We start from the raw sequence: 21,790 nt of genomic DNA, 5'->3' as shown, positions 1-21,790 counted from the left end.
TTGGAAGAGTAATAAGAAGTTATAGAAGTAATAGATTATTCGAAGAGTATCATATAATACATTTATTGAACTTTTTTTTTGAAAATGTGGATAATGAAAGAAGAGTATCTCAAAGTAATTTCGTGTATGAGAAATCATCTTCAATATGAGAGTCGATTTTTGATTATTATTCTTCATTCATTGATAATGACTTTGATATCGATTTTTTCATGAACGTGCCTTTTTTCAGTTTGGAATAGTGTCAGAAACAATTTTAATATTTTTTTTTTATAATTTATATTAAGTTAAGTTACCCTCATCCCCCTCACAAAGTCTTTAGATCTACCAACCGACTTTTGTGTAATCTAAACTACCGTCTTTTGTATTTCGAATTAATTTAATATAGCCGATATACAGCCTTGGCCAAAAGTATTAGGCACCCCATTAAAATACAAGTATTCTCAAATGTGGCTATCAAAGTTACCACTTCTTTTTGTAAATGTCTTACATGGGTGTTTAACTGTTGATTAAACGAATAAATTTTGTAATATTAAAAGTATTAAAAAAAAAATTAAGCTAAAACTAAAAATTGTCATTTTTAAGAAATTCATAAAATATTTTATAATATTTTTTTTTTATTTTTTTTTTTTTTAATGTTATTATCACTAATTCATTGTATTGTCACTGTTTTACTAATAAAACTTCATTATTTCACTTGTTAAAACAAAACATTCAGTAATTAGTGGGGTGCGTAATACTTTTGGCCAAGGCTGTATGACTTTAAACCGAACTAATTTTGGTTTACTATTATTTTTATGTCTCTGATCAATCAAGTTTCCTCAGTATATTCGTGAAAACAATTGATTTAAAGCGTGGCCCAAGATTTAGGAAGGTTGAACATCTATTGCCTTCTTCTATAAGCTATATCTCAATTTTAAAATATATTCATTAGAAGAGAATATCTGCTCGACTCGAAATTTCATTGAACCTCGAAAAAGTAAAGATGAAAATATATGCCTGAACAATCTCGAACTCCAAAGTGGAAAAATATTTCTAAATTCTATCATTCTTTATATCAGATATATTGTCCCAATACTGAAAGTAAACAATTTTTAAAACTTTTCAAATTGCTACTCGACCAATTTCAACGAAATTCGGTTCGTAACATTTCCTTGGCATACCAATGCTGCAGTTTGAAAATGGGCGAAATCGATTAACAACCACGCTTACATCCCGTATACCACAAAATCGAAGTCCAACTGATTCGTTCATTTTAAAATATATAAATAAGCACCAGTATCGGAAGAAAACTACATTTCGTCTATGGCATAGCTCGAAAATATCGGTAAATCCCTCAGATATTCTACAGAAATTCAAAGAATATGTCTTACCTCTAACAAAGTGGGTCTGTGCCCAAAATGGGCAAAATCTGGCCAATATTTTCTTTATCCCCCATATACCTCATTAAACTTCCGGTGGAATTTGTATCGTATTATTAGTATGTCAGATATCTTAGCAAAATTAAGTGAACCTAAAATATTGGATATAATTTAGCTTGGTGGCAAAAATATTTTAAATCGGTCCAGGAATTACCCTATCCCCCATATACTATATACATATATGACTTCTGTTATTCTATTAGACTTTATGCCGAATATGTGGGCCAAATCGTGTGTTCTCTTAATAAAATTAAATAAACAAATTGCGAGAGTATATTATTTTCGAAAATATTTTTTATAGTGTAAAATTCGTATTTGTAGTCGGTAGTATTTTCCGTATTGCCTTATAGGCTAATAACTCACATTCCATCGCATATCTGAGTGAAAACACCATTTTGTCAGAACAAACTACTACAGCAAAGGTGAAAAAAATTACAAGTCATACAAAACGCGCGCCACAACAACGCTTGACGCCCGGTGGGGACAGAATTATGAAACTAAAGTTAGAATAAAAATACATTTTGTGCCACTAAATTGCTTTTAAGTTTCCAACACATTTTTCTACCTTTTTTTCGTGCAACTTTTGTCACTTTCCAAGTTATTTGCTACCTTTTCCATATTCTCTAAACATTCGTGCAGCAAGTTTTTGCCAAACTTTTTTTTTTCGTCCTACTCATCGCGGAGTCCATATTTTTATGCAATTTTACCACCCATTCAGCCATTCAGCAGCAAGTTATTTGTTATTGTCATGCTGACGGAAGCTGGCAGTTTTTCGGAAATGTTGGCGAATTTCTCAAATTTCGCGAAAAATGCAATGACTTTGGCGTTTTGCCCGACGCCCGACGCCCGACGGCCAAAGGCAACAACAGCAAAAACACCACAAACGTTTGTCGAATTGACGTTGCAGAAGTTTGCGGTGTGTGGTGATTTGTTGTTGTTGCTGTTGGCACTATCGGTGTTGGTGTTTACTGCTGTTTTTGTTGTTGCTGACAACAGCGTTGTTGCTGCCAAAATTTTGAAAGAAATCGTCTTTTAACTTTTTTCATTACAAATAAACGCTTGACAGCGCAGCGCAGTGTGGCATAGAAAACGAAATAAACAAGCGTCAATTTTTCAGTTTTATATGAATACCGCTATAAAAATATGTATATACGATATGTGTTTGTGTGTGAGAAATGTACCTTTCTCTATAAAATAAACTGGCGGCAACACCTTTGGCAGCCATACAGTGCCAACACAATACGGTAGCCAGTTCATACGTTATGAATTTTTCACACATACTTACACATACATACGCGTTCACAACGGGTGACTGTGCCACATGCCACGAAAGCGTGAAGGTGAATAAAAATCTGTTTTCAACATTCGCTTGCAGATACCTGTTTATATGTATTATACTATAGTAAATGAATTTCATAAACTGCTGACACCAATTTCGAAATGCGAATACATGGACGAAGGTGGTTCGAAAAGTCAGTGAAATTCACTATAAAACAACATATATGGAAACGTTTTTAAAATAGGCTTTTGTGTTTAGTTTATCGAACTTATAAATCTGTTCCAAAACTATGTATTCTAAGCACTATTGACATGAACACTGACTCTAACTCTTCAAGAACAATATTTTATTTTAATACAAATCTTACTGAATTCCAATTTGAGCCAAAGTGAATATTGATTTGAGCTTCTGGGTGAAATCATTCAAGAATCGAGAGTTCAGAGTCAGGTTTCACTATCTTTCTATGAAAAATCATGGACTTTGTTACTGTATACCGATTTCACTAATTCTCAACACCATGCTTCATCATATCGCTCATTTACATAAATAGTGTCGCAACTTAAAAAAGTCGATTTTCAGGAGAGCGGTTGAAAGTTTTCAATTGTCTCCTATTTAGCAAATATGGAAAAATGTCTAAAAAAAACTAGTGGCATGTAATATATTTAATATAATTTTGAGGATAAGTGGACCAAAAAGAGTGTACTGAAGCTTTGCCGTAGGCATAAAAGAGCCCTTTTGAATTATGTCGTTATTTGTGAAAATATAAATCAATTTCGCTGTGATAAGTTAAATGTGTCGTTATTTCTGAAAAAAGCAACATGAAAAATTGAATTTCCTTTTCACAAATATCGTTCTAATACAAAATATGTCGTTCTTTCTGAAAAGAAAACCATATTCACTATATGACAATATGTGTTGTAGTACAAAATATGTCTCTCTCTTTGAAGAAAAACCATGGCCAATTCTGGTACAACTGAGATGTATCGTTGTGGTAGTTACAAAATAATGCAACGTAACAAGTTTAATAACGACACATTCTTATTTCATGGTTTATTTTTCTACGCATCAGAATGAAATCTTTATACAATATCGACGATGAAATTGCGCACATTTCTGCATACTTAACTAAAAAATCGTGTTTTTTGAGTTATGGCACTGTTCATATCCAAGACTATACACTGACTTAATTTTGCTTAGATATCTCACATATTAGCCGGTATATACGGAGAAGTCATTACCCGATGTTACCCATTTTTGGCTCACAGGCATATTTTTAAAAGAAATAGTTCACTATGATTTTTTATAAAATATCTTAAGATATTTCCCGATATTTTCGTTAGATCTGAGGTCCCAATTTTAAACGCCTCATAAAAGATAGAACGATTTTATGATCTTCACTGATTCCTTCTGACATGACCAGCATATTCTTTCCTTATTTATTGTGAATACTTTTTACCCGATCTTCCGAAAAAAATTAGACTAGACTATTAGACTCAATATAACAATAGCGTATGTGCTCATACGCCATTATTTTTTTTTTTGCATATTTAGAATCTCCATCATTGATTCTATGTCTGGTCAAAATTTCGTCAAATTCTACTTCCACAAAGTGGGTCAAAATGTCATTGGAAAAGATGGTGTATAATTTCATGTTCAAAAATTTCCTTCATTTCTGATTTGACAAAAACTTTAAACTCGATTTTCTCAAAACCCAAAAAAAATTATACGCTATTGTTATATTTAGGGGACGATATTTTGTTGTTTTGTCTATTTCATAAAATCTTTCCAACGCTTTTTCTGGAAAATGACATCAACCGAAAGTGTTGTTATTTTTATAATAAGTTCAAATAGTTGAAAGCTTATCAAAGGTTTAATGAGTCACCTTAATATGATTTCAGCATTCATAAGTAAAACTCGAAGGGACAGACGAATATTGAATACAATAACTTACTAAGAATTAGACGTTATTTGTTCAACTAATTTCAAAACAGTGTATGCTTGATTAGAAGTAATTGTTTCAAACCGCCTTTAGATACATGTTTCTCATTAATCACACGAGCTCTCTCAGTCAAACTCAGTGCCACATTCTATATTACCGCTTCATTATGGAATTCGTAAGATATTCAAGAATATCGCCCTGCTGAGAGCTTTTCTAGCATTAAGTTGTGGTATTATACAAAATAATGTAGCCCATAAAGTAAATATATGGGTTTAGTTCCTCCGATCCATATCGCGGTGTACATTTTGTCAAAAAAGTAATATAATAAAATCGATTAATTGTTCCCTTTATTCCTCACATAAAGAATATCCAATATACAGATATTCATAATTCAAGCAGATGGGTCGATACATTTGCTCCTCTTTAAATTGTAGTAATCCTAATGTTTTCTTCCTATTTTAATTACTCTCACTTTCTCTTTATATACACATAAACTCCTATTATCGTATTTATTACATTTATTCGATTCCTGTTAATAGTTTCATTTTTGCTTCGCATTCACTTCCTCTCAGTTAATTAACATAATTTGCATGCAGTCAAAGCGTTCAAACCATCCGCTCATTGCCCACGAAATCCCATCTTATCAACGGAGCTTTATTTGATGCGAATTGAAGTCGCGATTTTAACGCGCTCATCAACACAACCGTCAGCATTGTTGTTGTTGTTGCGACCACCTGCGCATTGTAATCATCTGCTGTCACTTATTTTAGCATCCGGCAAGTTGCCAGCGCCACAGCAGCTGCTGTTGTGACATTATCCCAGCGGCGTAATGACCGGTATGAAGTGTCAACGTCGCTGGAAATCCCACCAACAACTCATATTTTTCATCGCCCAACTGTAATTTCCCCTTTCCCACGCATTTCCCGCGGGTGTGGTCGTAGGGCAACTCTCAGTGTCGTCAGGTATCTCACTCGCTGTCGCTATGATAAGCAGTATCCACGAGTATATACGAGGATGTTCGCATTCTAATTAAGTCGCGCCCATTTGATGCAATTTCACAGCGTAGTCGGGTACGAAGTGACGTAAATTTGATATTTGCACTTTAATTATATGGATGTTGTGAAGTCTCATTGTAGTGTTTGTGGGTGAAAAAAAAGTATTGAATTATGATACAAGTTTAAGGAATCTATTAAAATGCAATTAGTTTTAGAGAAATATTTCACTTAAATACAAATGATGGAAAATGTGTAATTATATGAGAAATTATAATTAATATACATATACATTTATTCTTCTGATATTATATCTTTATCCATTGATATCTTGAAATAGGCGCCATAGTTCATTTCCATCTATTTTTCACACAAATTTTGTATGTGCCGCCTTCATTAAAGTTTAGTATCTTGTCTAGTAACAGTCCTTGATCAGACTTATATCCGAGTGCATTCTGGTTTCGTATATCCAAAGCCATGTGAACGATATTATTTTATATTATCTATCGGTTTAGGTAGCATATTCCCACATTTCAATTAATACTTTATATTATTAAAAAAGGAGATAGTATGTTCATCATGAAGGCAGTAGTCTGCTTTACAAGCTTCAAAAAATCGATGTTTTTGTTTTGTTTTAAATCTCTTCCAAAACTATCCAAGAATATGTTTTTAAAATTCCAGAGGCCAATTCGACATATTTTCGAAGCTAGAGCAGTTTAAGTGGCCGAGCGTCGAGCAGATGCAAATGATCAGGCAGACCTTTAAAGCGCGTTTTCTCGAGTTTTCATTCAAGTGTTAGAAAATGGGGCCGGCGATAGCGAAAAGAATATATGTCCGATCGAAAAAAACCAAAGTGATCTAGCTTCAGTATTAAATTATCTTCTATTTGAACTAAGTTGGACAAAAGTTGAAAGTTGGACAAAAGTATTATTTAAACTACTTGTTTTGCAACTTAAAGTCAATTTTTTCTTAAAGAAGTGATTTTTTTTTTTTTCAAACTTCGAAAAAATTTGGAATTTTGTAACTTCTTCGGTATTTTTTTAGTTTATAAAGAAAAAAAACTTATAAAAGTAAAAAAAAAAAATTGGTTCGACTGTTTCAGATGCATCGCACGACCTCCATCACCGGCACCGATTTAGAAGTGCAGACTCCAGGCGCTCCAGAAAAATACTTGCAACTTTGAAAAAATTTCTATATTTTTTAATAATAAATATTGTTTTTTATTAAGCCTTAAATATAGTACACTATCGTCTTAAAATTCCGTTTACCGCAATCATTTCCTTCCCTTTCAAAAAAAATTGCAAAAAAACGCTTTTTTTTCGGCTTCTAAAGCAGACTACTGCCTTAAGGGCGTGAAGGTAGAATTTATAGAAATATGAGATTACATTTTTTCTATTATACTTTTGACTATATGCTTGGAAAAATAAGCTCAATTAGTTATAAAGTTAAGCGAACTAGAAAAGGTAGAAATATTTCGACCATTTTTGGGCAAGAGTTACTATAAAGACCCAAGTGCGTCGACAGACAACCATCTACTATATGTCCGGTGTATTATTTGAGAAAAAGTTAATGTGATTTACAAAATCGTTCTATAGGATCCTCCATATGAGGCCCCAATAAATATTTGGATTTCCTACTCTTATTATTTTTGATCATACCATATTATGAGATAATTTCTGAACTGTTACGTTATAAAATAGAAGGCGTTGTTTCCATCTGATTTACCCAATTTCACATTATAACATAAGATTATGATACACATTACTTTGATCGAGTCGTATCATGCGCTCGTTATATTTTAGCAACATGTTGTGGTGATTTATTCTTCAAACCACAAGACTCTCTCTTCCCTGGCGTCTATAATAAGAAATTTTTGTCTTGATTGATTACAGAGTTATAATTTTTGTGTAGCTGCAATGATTTGATAAGACCCTTCCGCTCTCTCAATTACCCAGACAGATGGACGACTGCTAGATATTGCAATATATTTTGTTATTCCATTAATTTTAAATATACATGGATAAAAGTGTATATATCTCGGTATAGACCTCGGCCTTTTTTGAAACAAGTGAGTCTCTATCAATGTTGCAGAAACATTGTATAAACCTGTAAAGTGACTGATAATTTAAAAATGCTTTAGTTGATTTTATAAATATTAGATTGAAATAAAAATATACAAATAATGTCCTTTTTGTCACATTTTTTCCAACCGGAAGGCAATTCACGCTATAATTCCAAAATCATTAATTAAAATTGAAAATCGTGATACAGTCAACTTATTGCCAAATAATATTATTAAATTAAACAATGTCAGCAAACTACAGGGATTTAAAACATCCGCTTTAAATTTCAACAAAGCACACAGTTGCCACGCTTTTTTAATTTTTTTGTTTAGTTTTTCTGTTGACTTTTTTTGCATTCATCGCTGTTCTCGATTAGCCACATTACCAGCGGATTGTTAAAATTTTTATTTCCCACTGGCCAGTGAATGGACGAAGTAAAATTGATTGGGTTTTCAATTATTCAATACGCAAGCTATCAAATAACAGTTAAAAAAACGTTGCAAAAAAATGCAGTGAACTCACACATTTTAAAAATAGTTTTTTTTTTGTTTGATTTTGTAATTGAAAACACATACAAACATATGTATTTGCATATGTGAGTGACGTGGGGTTATATGTTTACAGCAGGTGGATATACATATATATTTTGTATTCATATGTTTTTTTGTGGGATGCTTCGAAGTTATGACCCCCAACTGTTTGATTTGTGGACCCAAACTCTGGACAGAGGGGCTGAACAAATGATCTAGGACTATATTCCGATGTAGACGAACTGTAGATTCCCTGTTCATTTATAAAAATGAAAGGCGTGTGAAAGATTTCCAGGCCCATGATAGCCAAACATTTTTTTTGGTATTTCCCGTTACATATGAACCACCCTGTATGGGTAAATCTACATTCGATTCTCTTCAGCTTCTTTAAGCTTCTCAATTGAAAATAGTAATCTTATATGAAATTACTTCCATATACTCACCAATAAACACATATACTGAACCAAAATGAACTCTTCTACTGAGTCCTCTGCTTTCGAATAGCGAATGAGTGCATGTCTGCACCACGCAGCAATTTCCGTTACATGCAAAGAAGCAAAGGAGCAAACAAACAAAAAGAAAAACACTTCAAGCACAGTGTGTCATCAATTTTCGCCAAAGTAATTTATAAACAAATATATTATACGCTGTACGCCATCTATTGACCTCTCTCTATACTCATATGAACAATCAAACATACATAAAAATACATACATACATATATGCAATTTTTTTATATTTATGGTTTTTCTATCTCTCTGCAATTTGTAATGCTTTCCGGTGTGCCACATTGAACGCAACACTACTCGCTGGTCGAACTCACACGTTCACCATCCACAATGTGGACACATGTCCTGCATCGCCACGAATTGCGCTACTAACACCGCAAATTCACTCTCTCTCTCTCTACCTCTGTTGTGCTAACGGTACCGCCTTGCAGTATATGTGTCACGGTGGTGGTGCTCAACATACATTTCCGCTCGCCGCAGACACATACGATGGCGCCCTGGGTGCGAACGGTGTTCATCAATCAACTGCCTCGCTTTCTGGTCATACGACGACCACTCTACCCTATTAGTGAGATGATGTGAGTACGAAACAAACATACATACAATTTAATTAAATAAATAACTCAATCAATTGGCTTACTAAAAAATTAAACTTTTTTTCGCGCAGCAAATCATCGCGTCGCCTGATGGTTCGCACCTGCAACGGATTTGATTTGGGCGACCAAATACCACCGGTACCACCACCAGCGGCCTTGTCCAGGTACTACTTTATATTCTGTAGATTACTTTTTAACTCTACTTTCTCTTTACTAAAATCCAAATTTTGTTTTATGTAACCACACAGAATGCATCACAGCCCCAAGACAACGTCGCGCAGTACCTCGCCACATCTGCAGCATCGTGTGCAAAGTCTTAATGTACTGGACGACACGACGATTGGCGGTCTGGGTTTCACTTCCACCGGCACTGCGTCAGCGGCCGGTCAGTTTTCCACACTTTACCCCTCCAATATATCGACCGTGAATCAACAAACGTCGACCACATCATCGTTGGTGGACGCACAACATCATAGTCAATATCAACAGACTGGCGGCTCACTGCTCGATCATCCATTGACGCCAACGAAATTTCGCCAACAACAAAAGACTTCCACTTCGGTACAGACGAACGGTTACGACGGCCCATCCACCTCACAGTTCGGCCGACTGCACCAGCAACACCAACAACAACTGCCCATTGGCGCCATCTCGGCGTCCACTTCGACGCTACACCATGTACACACACATTCGGTGGGTGTGGGTGGTGGTGTGGGTTTCGGTGCGGCCAGCACCTCTACACACCATCTGTATCGCCAACAGTCAGCGTCATCAGCACAATTCTCGCCCGTCCCAGCTCCACTGCATCCCCACCAGCAACATCAATCGACCACGACGTGCGATCTGCTGGGCCACAGCAATGCAAATGTGATAAAGTCCACGACCACAGTGAATTCGGTAGCAACCGCTTCGACGCTGGCGGACTCTTGCTGCAGCGGCATACATCAGGGTGCGGGTACTGGTGCGGCGTGCCAATCGTCTGAACAGCCGCCGCATCAATATGCCACGACCGGTGCCGGTGGTGGAATCGGAGGTGTCGGCGCCGGTGCGCAAGGAGCCGCTGGTGGCGCCCTGCCGCGTGAAATACTGCCAGCGTGTCAACGAGATGGTGGCACGCACTGTTGTCTAACCGGCGAGAAGGGAGGTTGCATTAGCAATAGTGAAGCGCGGCATCATTGGCATGCCTGTCCCGAACTGCGAAAAGCCATGGAAGGTGTGAATTATATAGCGGAGCAAACGCGCAAGGAGGAGGAGAGCACAAGGGTGAGTACAAAAATCTACCACTAAAATAAACGAGTACGTAGAAAAAATGCGGAGGTCTTCGTTTTGCGATTTAGTTGACCAAAAACCGTATTCCGGCCAATAAACCTGCAAAGGCCATTAATAAAATTTCGCAATAATAGCGGTGCCGGTCGTAAATTAAATTGTTTGTATGTGGGAGTGGCATACATGCCACCGCTGCGTTAAGACTGTTAAATTTATTGAGTAACGGCGGCCGTTAAATAAAGATGTCTGCTAACTGGAAGAGTCGAAAATGGTTGTATGCACTTAACCGCCGAGCTGGCGTACTGCTCCGCGGCCGGAAGCGCGGCGCAAACAGCGATTTGACTAATGCAGTCAGTACACAATTATCGTAAATTTTTAAAAAATTTCAAGAAAGCGAATACACAACAATTATCGTGGCAACATGGCTAACGGTATTTATTTTCATTTAGCAAAAATTAAATTTCACTTAAATGATTTCGTAATTTAATAGGACTGAATGATATTCATCAAGCTTAATTTCAAATTTGCATATCGTCGATAAAATTTTACCCTGAATTCCAAAAATGTGATAATTCTATAGCTGAAAGCAGGGATGTCCAAATATTATATGGTAAAAACTACTCATCTTCAAAGCTTTTAGCCAATTTGTATGGAAATAACAACATATAATCGCATTTGAACCTCGATTATACCGTTCTTCTAATTTTTCGATAATATTTATGTAGTTCGATTTGTCCTCAAACTCGGTGATTAACTCTTTATTGTCACAGAATTAATCCGGCGATCATTCTCTAGAGGTTTGAAGTCGGGAAGTAGTCGCAATGCAAGGTCAAATTCAGGCATTTTCTTCATTGTAAAACAAGGTCTTGCTGAAACAGCACATTTATTCTTCTTCTCTTCGAATGGGGTCGTTTTCTTCGGATTTTTTCCTTCTATCGTTCCAATTATGATATATGTACATTTAATTATCGCTTTTGATGACATTTTGAAGACATCGACTATCTTTTTTTTCATGTGAATTTCAAAATATAGCTGTCATAACTTTACCATACCTTTATATATAGCATATTACCTTTTTTCGATTTTGTCCTTGAATCCTGTTCATAGCGTTTAGTTCCCTCATCTGAATATCGATTTGTTTCTTTAAGTCGAACTTGGTCTCGTTGTTAAACGCTGCTCGGAAGTATCAATTCATTGTTATCATTATTCGATCGAAAGTTCGCACGAATCCCATCTTGCGAAGAGCTTTCGTATACTAAATATTTCTGATCGTTTCGTTTTAAAAAATTCCTTTGATATATTGAGATCTTAAGCTATTTCGACCAGCTTAATTTTGTAATCAATCATTTTTCTATATTTTCTGTGTCTTCGTAACAGCGATTTTTGAACGTCCGCAGAGCACATCTGTAAGGAAATTGTGACTTTTTGCATAGCTTTGGTTTACCTAGAATAGGTTTTCGCAACATTTTCCATGTTCATTTGCATTGATCTAGTTCCATCACATTACTCTTAATAACAGACGACCATTTGCTTCCGAAGGGTTCGGAACTCCAAAATTCTTTTAAATTTACATTATTTTGGAACTTTCCAAAAAAATCTTGAGATAGGAGTGTTTTTTAGAACTTCGAACTCTCGTATCTCAATATCAATACTATCGTATTGTGATCGCCGGCCGATTTGGGACGGCTTTCAATAAACTGTTTTTCCTGCAATGAAAGTTTCATCCTTATGTAGTGCCAAAATTTCGAAAAATCAAACAGTGCGGACACTACTAAGCTCTGCTTTACGTTGTAATAGTGTTGTAAACTTACTATAAATACGTTGCTTTCATAACTGTGAGTCCTCCAATATAATACGCTGATCCATTGGTTTAGTTTTTCTAACTAATTTATTGTTAACGTTTGCCGATCTCAATACCTATCTAACATTTGAGAATTATAAATCCCTGACTTTCGTGAGAATATGACCTATTACAGTTCTGTACTCTGATTCATAAATTAAACGAGTTTTTTGCCGCACCACTTTCATTGATAGCACGTAAAAATGTTGCTAAAAATCACTTGCTATGCAAGAAACCTACCATGTTTTACAAAATGAAAGTTACAAAAATATGAAAGCGTTTCCTTACTTACTATATACTGAATATATTTCATTTAATTTCGATTTTGTTTAAATTTAACCGTCTCTCATTTGCCTCATATACGCTCTCATGTAAAGCAAAATTCACAATATTTATATTTAAACTTATACATATACATTTATTTCTGTAAGGCATCACCAATACTTTGGTTTTTACACAAAAGTCGAAACCTTCAAAATTCCGCATTATTTGGTTAATGTTTAAGTGCTTGTCCTCCTGCCCTCCTTCAGGCAGCGTAAGTAATTCGTGTGCTTTACAATACCTAAGTACTCCAAGGCGTTGTCTCTCCGAGTATCATCCATGTACATAGCAGATATTTGCATTTTATGTTACTTCTTTGTTGGCTTCTTTTTGTTGTTGTATGTGTTGTGTCATTTACATATTTGTTTGTTTATGCGGCTGAACAACATATTCTATCTGCGGATTACGCCATATCATGGCTTTGAGCGCTCTAGCGCTTGTTAAACAGCGTACACTGCAAAAGCTACTTTATGACTTGTAAATGCTAAGCTGAAAAGAAAAACACGAATAAGACGACTTTATGCGCACTTTGCACAGCATGGCATTAGTACTTGTAGCATAAAAGCTGTAGGGATGAGCTCTCAAGCTTCACTAAATATAACAATATGGGCACGGGATGTTGTCGAATGGAGAGAGACGAAGTGGAAAAGCACCACTCTTAGTATGGTGCGTTGCGGTCAAGGTTAAGAAAGTGGAGAGGCGGTTTATTGCGTTCGCTGGAGCTTTTGTTTTATTTCTTTATATTTTGCATCCGTTCAACCCTATGCGACGCATCCTATAAAATTGATATGCGCACATTTTACAATGCCTCGGCAGCAAAGTGTGTTGCTGCTGCAACGTTCCACATGCTCCCACTGCCTCCACAAACTACTTGTCATTCATCATTGTCACGAGCTGAAGGACCAACACCATCAATGTCATCGAGGCACAGAGACAACTGCAAAACCAATACAATCACCATTAAAAACCAGCAACAGCACCAGCAGCAAGCAGCAGCAGCAATAACAAATCCAGTATGACAAAACAACAATACCCAAGTCAACATAAGCGGCTGAGCTCTTCGCTGAAGCTCCTCTCCGGAGCACTGGAGCGCAGCATATTGACTAAATACCATCATCGTTATCATCATCATATGCTTGCTTAAACTACAACAACAACAGCAATAAAATCACATCCATTTTTATATCACTTATATTGCAGCAGCACACCAACAACAGCTGCAACAATAACTACTCATAGCTCATTGGTGGCACGCTTAATCGCGCTCATCGCTCCTTTTGATGACCTTGCCTTAGCAATATCCTGTCAATTCCACTCGAATGCAATATTTCACTCATCCATCTTCAATAATTCGTAAAAACTGTTTTAATAAATATGCTGAAAGAAAAAAACAACACAAAAGTACTGCTGAAAAAATATAAATACCACAAAGTCTCTGCGAGTTGTCGCAAGCGTCCGGCATCTTGAATAGCACAACTGAATGGATTGGAAGTTATTTGTAGCGCATAATGAATGAATGAATGAATGCATAGCTGCATGAATAGTGCCGCAGCTCAATATAAATTGCGCGCTGCTGCCAAACAAACATTTCTTCGCTGTCGTTTTGACTAAAAGCAAACAAACAACAGAAGAAATCCTTTGAATATATACTAGAGTGTCAACAAGAACGGCAAGCAAGCAAATGAAGTACAGAGTAAAAAGCATAAAAGCAATAATGTTGAAGTGCAAAATGCAAATACGTTTATTTGTGGTTTAAAATTTCGGAAATTCGTCTCACTTTGTCTGTCTTTTGAGAAATATTTGCGTGCAGTACAAGTGTTTTTTTAAATTGGATGGATCTCCGATTTTTTCACTGTCTACTTCAAAATGATTTCTTAATTGTTTGGTTACTGCTATTGCGCATGAGATCCCCTTTATTCCATTATTTTATTAAATTTAATAACCATTACTTTCGTAATCCCCCAAATGAAATTTTTTCATTAGTCCACCTTCTGAGGTTAGCAGCGTTGTCATATCATAAATTAATCACAATTAAATTTATTCCGAATGCCTCTACTGTTCTTACTTGCCATGTATCTCATTTACGTGACTTATAATACTGGTCTTGATGAGAACTTGCCACGAAGAGGTCGCTATAAGTATACGAGTGTACCGATAAAGTTTGAGAGAGAGAATACTTTATAAAGTATTCCGTGAGCAAACCCACTTATTTCTTTCTTTTCTTTTAATTGACATGGCGATTTTTTATAACATTATTGAGACGTTTTGTGTTGATTTCTACTCGTTTGTCCTCTTACCTCTTGGTTCTTCAGTTAGGGAGATTGACCGGTTTTCTGTTATCATACCAAATAAGATGTCTATTAACTATTTGTATGAAGATGTTTTCTGAATATAATGCCATACTATAATATTCCCCTAACGTGATCTTACTTCGTAGCCTAACCAGCATTCGCCAGACTAAGGTTAAAACACCTCGGTAGGAATACCTTTGTCGAATCGTGTGATTTGATTTGAGCATGCCACAAAGGACTATTGAAGCTGCTTAATTGAGATTCTCTGCAGTCTTGGAGATCTATCCCTTGACCTAACCTTTGATCCCTGATAGCTAGCTTAACATCACAACACATCTTTGATTTACTATAAGTTTATAAAATCTACTATTACCTTATAGAATTGCTGCAATCCCTTTCACTGCACTTCTGTAAAGGTTATGGGAAAGGAAATGTCAATATAATATTAATATCCTATTTATGTGTAATTGAGTGATTAACATTTCTATTTGATTGCCACTATTATTACAAATTTATGACTACTCTCATGTAGAGTACAACCCACTGTGCGGCATAAAAATGCAGTCTCAATGTGCCGCACCGCTGGAGTGACTGACGGTGGCAAGTGCTTAAAGCGAGTGACTGGCGGACATTGTTATTGATTGTTGATTTTTATATCTTAACAGCGTATCCCCCGCATCTGCCGCCATTGCATTGCATCTAACCCTCACATCTATGCCAATATCAATATTTTTATCACGTTTTTTCTTTTTCAATTGTATCGCTAGTGATACCAGTGCACTTTGCTGCCTTCTAGCGACTTCCTTATTTTTTATGTATTTATTATTTTGTAGCTGAACTGTGTATATATTAATTATGTGTACTTATACTAAGTTAGTGACTACTCTCATGAAAGTTAAAATTTTAATCTTGGTTCAACAAATATTTACTTTGTGTCATTATATAATATAACGGCTGATTTTTTAGACATCTGGTTTTCAAGGAGACATAAAACGGTGTCATCACATGTGATTGGGTAAAAAAAAAATTATCATAAATTGCTTTCTTAACATGTTTTGAATACGGTAGTAAAGTGATTTTCAGAAAATCGTTTTAAAAATTAGAAGACGGGGCTGTCCGAAGCGCTCGGTTGGCAGGTGGAAACTTTGAATGCGTCTTTCTCAAAACCTTGTTTTTAAAAATTTCCTCCAACGCATCTCAAAATTTGCCGAATGACATGAAATTTATGGCTCCATTATTATTTATAAATTCCAAAAACTTCGATTTTTTTTATAGCAAAAAACTAAAAAATGTAAAATTCGCATTTTTTTAAATGTCAACCAAAAGTCCAATTTTTGGTATATTCACTTGGCAGTGCGTTCCATGTATTTAAGCTTACAGATTAAAACGCCGCGATTTTTTTTCGTTTCCGATAAGCCAATCTGCCGGAATCGTGGGGGAAGTGCGATCTCATTTTTTCTAGGCGGATTTACACATTTTACACAATATTTTTTGCTGAAAATTCATACTTATATTGTCAAAATATATGTTAATAAATGATAGTAAACTTAAGGTTCTATCTATTTACTGGCCCTAGAAAAAAGTTCTAAAAAACCACTTAAAAATCTTTAATGTTATGGCAAAGAATTTAGCTTTACTATAAAGATAACTGGCTGGTTTCAGAAATAATTTCACCATTTCCTCGTTACCTTAATTAAAGCATTTTTTCCTCCTTTGTAGCTATTAAAATTTTAAAATAGCATTAAGAGCTTCTATGGCTTATTTATAATCTCTTTGCATACTTCCATTCATGATTTCTACAACTCTATCTATTTTCACTTCATTGCAAAACAGGTCAAAGAAGATTGGAAATACGTGGCCATGGTATTGGATCGTCTATTCTTATGGTTATTCACAATAGCCGTTGTCGTTGGTACGGCCGGAATAATATTGCAAGCGCCGACGTTATACGACACGCGCGTACCAATCGATATTAAATTGTCGGAAATTGCAACGACAACAGCGAAACCGAGCATTGCCAAACCTGTGTTATAAAAACAAATTGCAAATAAAACAAAACAAAAACAAAAAACGAAAACAAAACAGCAACAGCAACAGTAACAGAAACAGAAACAGAAACAGTAACAGAAGCAGAAAACATAAAATAGTTTCTTAAAACAATAACAACAATAAATAATAAGATGAATAACGTTAAAAATAACTTAACATAAAGTGCTTAGAAGAGATAACAAATACTCGTACACTACATAAATTAAGTTTAATGTAAAAACAGAAAAGTAAACTTAAACTAAGAAAATAAGAAGAAAGTGGGAAGCAGCAGTCAACTGAAATATATATACATAATTACAAGCATATATACATAGAAGCAGCAATAAAGGATTATTCATAATTGGAAATGGACTTGCAAGCATATAAGCATGCACTAGAACATAAACCAATAACAGCAACAACAAACAACAACTAAGCATGTAAGTTATATAATAAAGCATTTCAATTACAACTACTATTATAATACCAACTAACAAAACTAACTATTAGTTAATACCTACTAACTCTACTAATAATGTAATTACCATACTTGTAATGATTACACGCATAATATAATAATATAACAATGTTTACTAACAACAATTACAATAAAACAAAACTTAAAGCAGTTAATACGAAACAATTACTAAAATAGATGTAACACTGTACAGCATAAATACTACAATGTAATTAACGATAATGCCAAATGTGAGAACCATTTGTATGTATATTTATCATAAATGCATTAATATTAATGAGTTTGGCAGGCAATTCCCGAAAGCGGTGTTGCATTGTAACTATATAATAGTAATTACCAAGTACCACTAACACAACTAGCATTACTAACCACAAAAAAAAAAACGAACGAACGAACGAACTATATTAGTAAATAATAACAATATGTTGAACAATGTAATGAAAACTGTTGCAAGTAAAGTGTGTGAGCAATGATTAACAGGCTCGTAGCTTTCGGCATGCAAAATCATGCTCTAGCACTGCCCAAGGTGCACACAGGTGGGCATAGAACATTTATTATATTATAAGTATTTACTCAATATTGTAATTAAGTGATTTATAGTGAACTTACATACGCTGTATACATTTAATAAGAGATTTATAGCATATGCGTGTTTGAGTGCGTGACTGTGTGTCAGTGTTTGAGAAACTAGGATTTTACATTTGAATTGTTGTTAATATTCCAAAAGTTACCTTCGTAATTATAACGTTATGTTGTGTGTAGTTGCCATACCTTGCTAATTATCATACTATGCGTACTGCCACAGCTACAGTTATTGCTCCTTCTCCATTAGTTTCTCATAGATACAGGCGACCAGGTTCAAATTGATGTTCGTGTAATAAATTTTCAAAAACAGCTATGTGCCTGTTGCATTACTTCCATAATTACCATAATGTAATCTCATGTTAAAGCATACAGTTAACTTAGATAATTATTTAAAAGTAATTTTGGTTGAATTGTGGTACTTGAAAGATAATATTTTAACAGTTGATAGGGCGAAGCAATTTCAAATATATTTCATATCACACTTGGTATTCATAGCTTTATTGATGCAATTCATAGCGAATTAACTATACCCATCTTGTGTATAAAAATCTCATGAAATTGTATTTTTTACTATGAATTATGTTATGTTCAGATTCAGTGGCGGATCCACGGGGGGGTTTTTGGTGTTAAAACACCCCCTAAACTCAGAGAAAAATATATGTTTGTTGATATGGGTTTGGAATGAGGTTATTGATCAAAAAAATCACATCAAATTATAAGCAATTATAATAAGTTACAAGATTTTTGTTTTCATTTGTACAAGCAGTATCGCTGAAGCTCTGAGGATTACACGGGATCTCACATTCCATGTTATATTTTCCTTGGTTTTTGATAGAATTCTTCTAGTATTTCATCAACTGACAGATCAATATCCCTATGAATATTCATTGCTGCTAGACCATTAAGCCTATCTTGACCTGTCGTATTTCGTAAATAGGTTTTAATTCTCTTTAAACTTGAAAAACTTCTTTCCGGTGATGCTATTGAAACAGGCAATAACGCCAATATGCGTAAAATCTTGAAAACATTCCCAAAAGACGTTTTGTTCACTGCTTCTAAAGCATTCCGAAAATGCTTGCCTGAAGTTCGCTGTTTCCACATTTTCACCTCCGCAAGAAAGTTTTGTTCTGAACAGTTGATTACCTTTTACCCTTGAACATATTTCTCGAGCTTTTTTAGCGTCAAATTCGTACTTTGGGAAAAATACCCAAAAAAAAAAACAAAAGGTGTCCTATAATAACTGAATTTTCGTGAGGGAACTGTTATATTAAAAATACGTTGAGTAATAAAACTTTTCGTAAAAAAACTTAAAAAAAAATATTCTGGATCCGCCACTGTTCAGATTATTCCAAAATAAGTTTTCCAAAAATATTAGATATTTTCATAAATGGTTTATTGAAACCTTTACAATAAGCTTCATTCAATAGTAGATCCCTCGCAATTCAACGATCTGTAAATACTCAATTTTTTTGGTGATATATACATATATACTGTTTGAATTTCGTTGAAGTGAAGTGAAGAAGTAAAGTTAAAATAGTATATGATTTTCCTCCCTCAACAAGAAATACAAAAAAGTTGCATTCTAGATAAACAATTTATTTGCATGGCACTGAAAGCTCCTTACATAATCAGCCTACTTATTTCCATATTTACTTGTTATTGTCAAGTCAAGTTGTCTATTGCAAGTAAAGCCTATTTATTACATTCTTGTCAAATATCATAACATCAGCATTCGCCATATATACTCGTATCTTGGAGTTTGTCTACCATTCGCCAGTTAAAATCTTATATGCAAAATATTTGACAGACAGTTCTATTGTGATTTCTTACATTAATCATGGTGTCAATCAAACTTAAACTCAAAGCTCATACATATGTCAAGCATAGTTTTGTATAAAATTTTAGAAAAAAAAACAGTTTGTGTGTAAGTTTTATGTATGAAATATATTTGCTCTGCAGTCCTATATTTAATTCAAAGGCATACTTCAGAACAGGGTTCAAATACAAATGCGGTTTTGAAGCTTTTGAAACGTATACCTTCAACAGAGGTCTGGGTCTAACTGACCGTGCTTTTTACTCTCTCAATTCTCAATTTCAAATACTTGCTTTGATTATTTATATGAACTCTAGAGAGTTTAAGTTCCCTCTGACACGATTGTTCGTTTTTATCAATAGCTTTTCCATTGCTTAAATATAATCGGAGTTTCATCATTACCTGCCTGCCAAAGGGTAATTTTTATTACAAAATACATTTATTTTAATGTTGCGGTAAAAACTGGGATCGAACCAACGACCAACGGAACGGAAGCGCGCATACCTAACTACTAAACCAACTGTATATAACCCTATAGTAGGGAAATAATACTGATATAAGTGGTAGATATATGAAACTGTAGCATAATTAGATCTTATCGCTAAATTGTATGAATCAATTTGAACCTCTTCAAACAGTATTTTCTTTCACAAACGATTGTTAAAAAATATTTGAGATTAAAAACACACTTGGTGTGACATTTCTACCGATTGACACATTTAGTTTAAGACATTACTATCTACAACATGTATTGTTCTTATCAACAAATCTATAAACAAATTTAATGAGCATCTTTAATAAAAAATGCAGATAAAATTGTGTACTTATGTACTATATGTAGATATGAGTGTTGTATAGATAATATTGTTCAACAACATGACTTAACAACTGTTTCTTAATATTCTAATTTATTATAAACGTGCATTACTCGATTTTATTTAGAAATTCAAATTTTCGAACACTATTTTCTTTCATTCAAATCATTGATGTTAAATAATGTTAATTAAAGCGGTACTCAGTTTAAAAAAAAATAAATCACAACAAAAAAGAACGTCTTCTTCCCCATGTAACTACAAATTAGAAACACTCAAGCACAAAGTCCACTCATAAAATATTCGAGTACCAGTAGAAAAATCTAAGTATATACATATGTATGTATGTATTATAATTAAAACCGAACTTAGCAACAAGCATTTAATGAAAAAGTTCGCGTTATGCTGCCGCTAAGAACGCAGTGAGTAATGTTCTAGTTGCTCGCTCAAATTGATGACGCAGCGCTCCAGTGGCGCAATTGGTTAGCGCACGGTACTTATAATCAGTAACTTGTGTGTTGATGTTGAGCTATGCCGGGGTTGTGAGTTCGAGCCTCACCTGGAGCAGCATAATTATTTTGCAAAAAAAAATATAAGGTTTTAAATTATTTAGATTTTTTTTGTAAGTTAATGGAAAAGTATTCTATGACATTTGCTAACTCTCTCGGGAAAAATTGAGACTCATTTATTATTTATTATAACAAATTGTTTTAGAAAAAATAATATTTTTTTCATGGAAATAATTTTTTTCTCACTGCCCGTGATACTTTTTAGAATTTATTTATAAGATTAAGTTTGGATTGTTTTCAAAATTTTACAATTTTATATTTTATTTTTCAAAACTCATTTTTTTCTGATGTTGGTTGGGCTCTTGATAAATATCCCCCACCTCAGTCTGATATTCACATTTCCAAAACTATGCAGAAATTTTTGGATAAAATATTTCTTATCGGCCACTTAGCATAAGTTCAAAGCACTCCAATTCAACACGTATAGGTGTAATCAAATGTCAAAAGGTATCAACATGTGC

At 34.5% G+C, this 21,790-nt stretch overlaps 1 protein-coding gene and 1 non-coding gene across 4 annotated transcripts in view; both read left to right on the top strand.

Annotated features, from left to right (window-relative positions):
* The window catches only part of LOC105210656 (acetylcholine receptor subunit alpha-like), a 321,573-nt gene extending 302,704 nt beyond the window's left edge, over nucleotides 1-18,869 (top strand). For all 3 annotated transcript variants that reach the window (XM_054231051.1, XM_054231050.1, XM_029039252.2), the window contains 4 exons: nucleotides 9,162-9,308; nucleotides 9,398-9,490; nucleotides 9,575-10,589; nucleotides 16,878-18,869. In XM_054231051.1, coding sequence (XP_054087026.1) covers nucleotides 9,162-9,308; nucleotides 9,398-9,490; nucleotides 9,575-10,589; nucleotides 16,878-17,078 — 1,456 coding nt within the window. In that variant the 3' untranslated portion in view covers nucleotides 17,079-18,869. The remainder of the gene's footprint in view (nucleotides 1-9,161; nucleotides 9,309-9,397; nucleotides 9,491-9,574; nucleotides 10,590-16,877) is intronic.
* A 2,355-nt stretch (nucleotides 18,870-21,224) lies between these two features.
* On the top strand, nucleotides 21,225-21,327 carry Trnai-uau (transfer RNA isoleucine (anticodon UAU)). Its single transcript has 2 exons — nucleotides 21,225-21,262; nucleotides 21,292-21,327. It is a non-coding gene; the product is annotated as a tRNA-Ile (tRNA).
* Nucleotides 21,328-21,790: the final 463 nt, after the last annotated feature.

This window comes from Zeugodacus cucurbitae, chromosome 5 (assembly GCF_028554725.1).
Source record: "Zeugodacus cucurbitae isolate PBARC_wt_2022May chromosome 5, idZeuCucr1.2, whole genome shotgun sequence".
NCBI classification, from domain to species: Eukaryota; Metazoa; Arthropoda; class Insecta; order Diptera; family Tephritidae; genus Zeugodacus; species Zeugodacus cucurbitae.
This window is presented reverse-complemented; position numbering and strand designations above follow the sequence as displayed.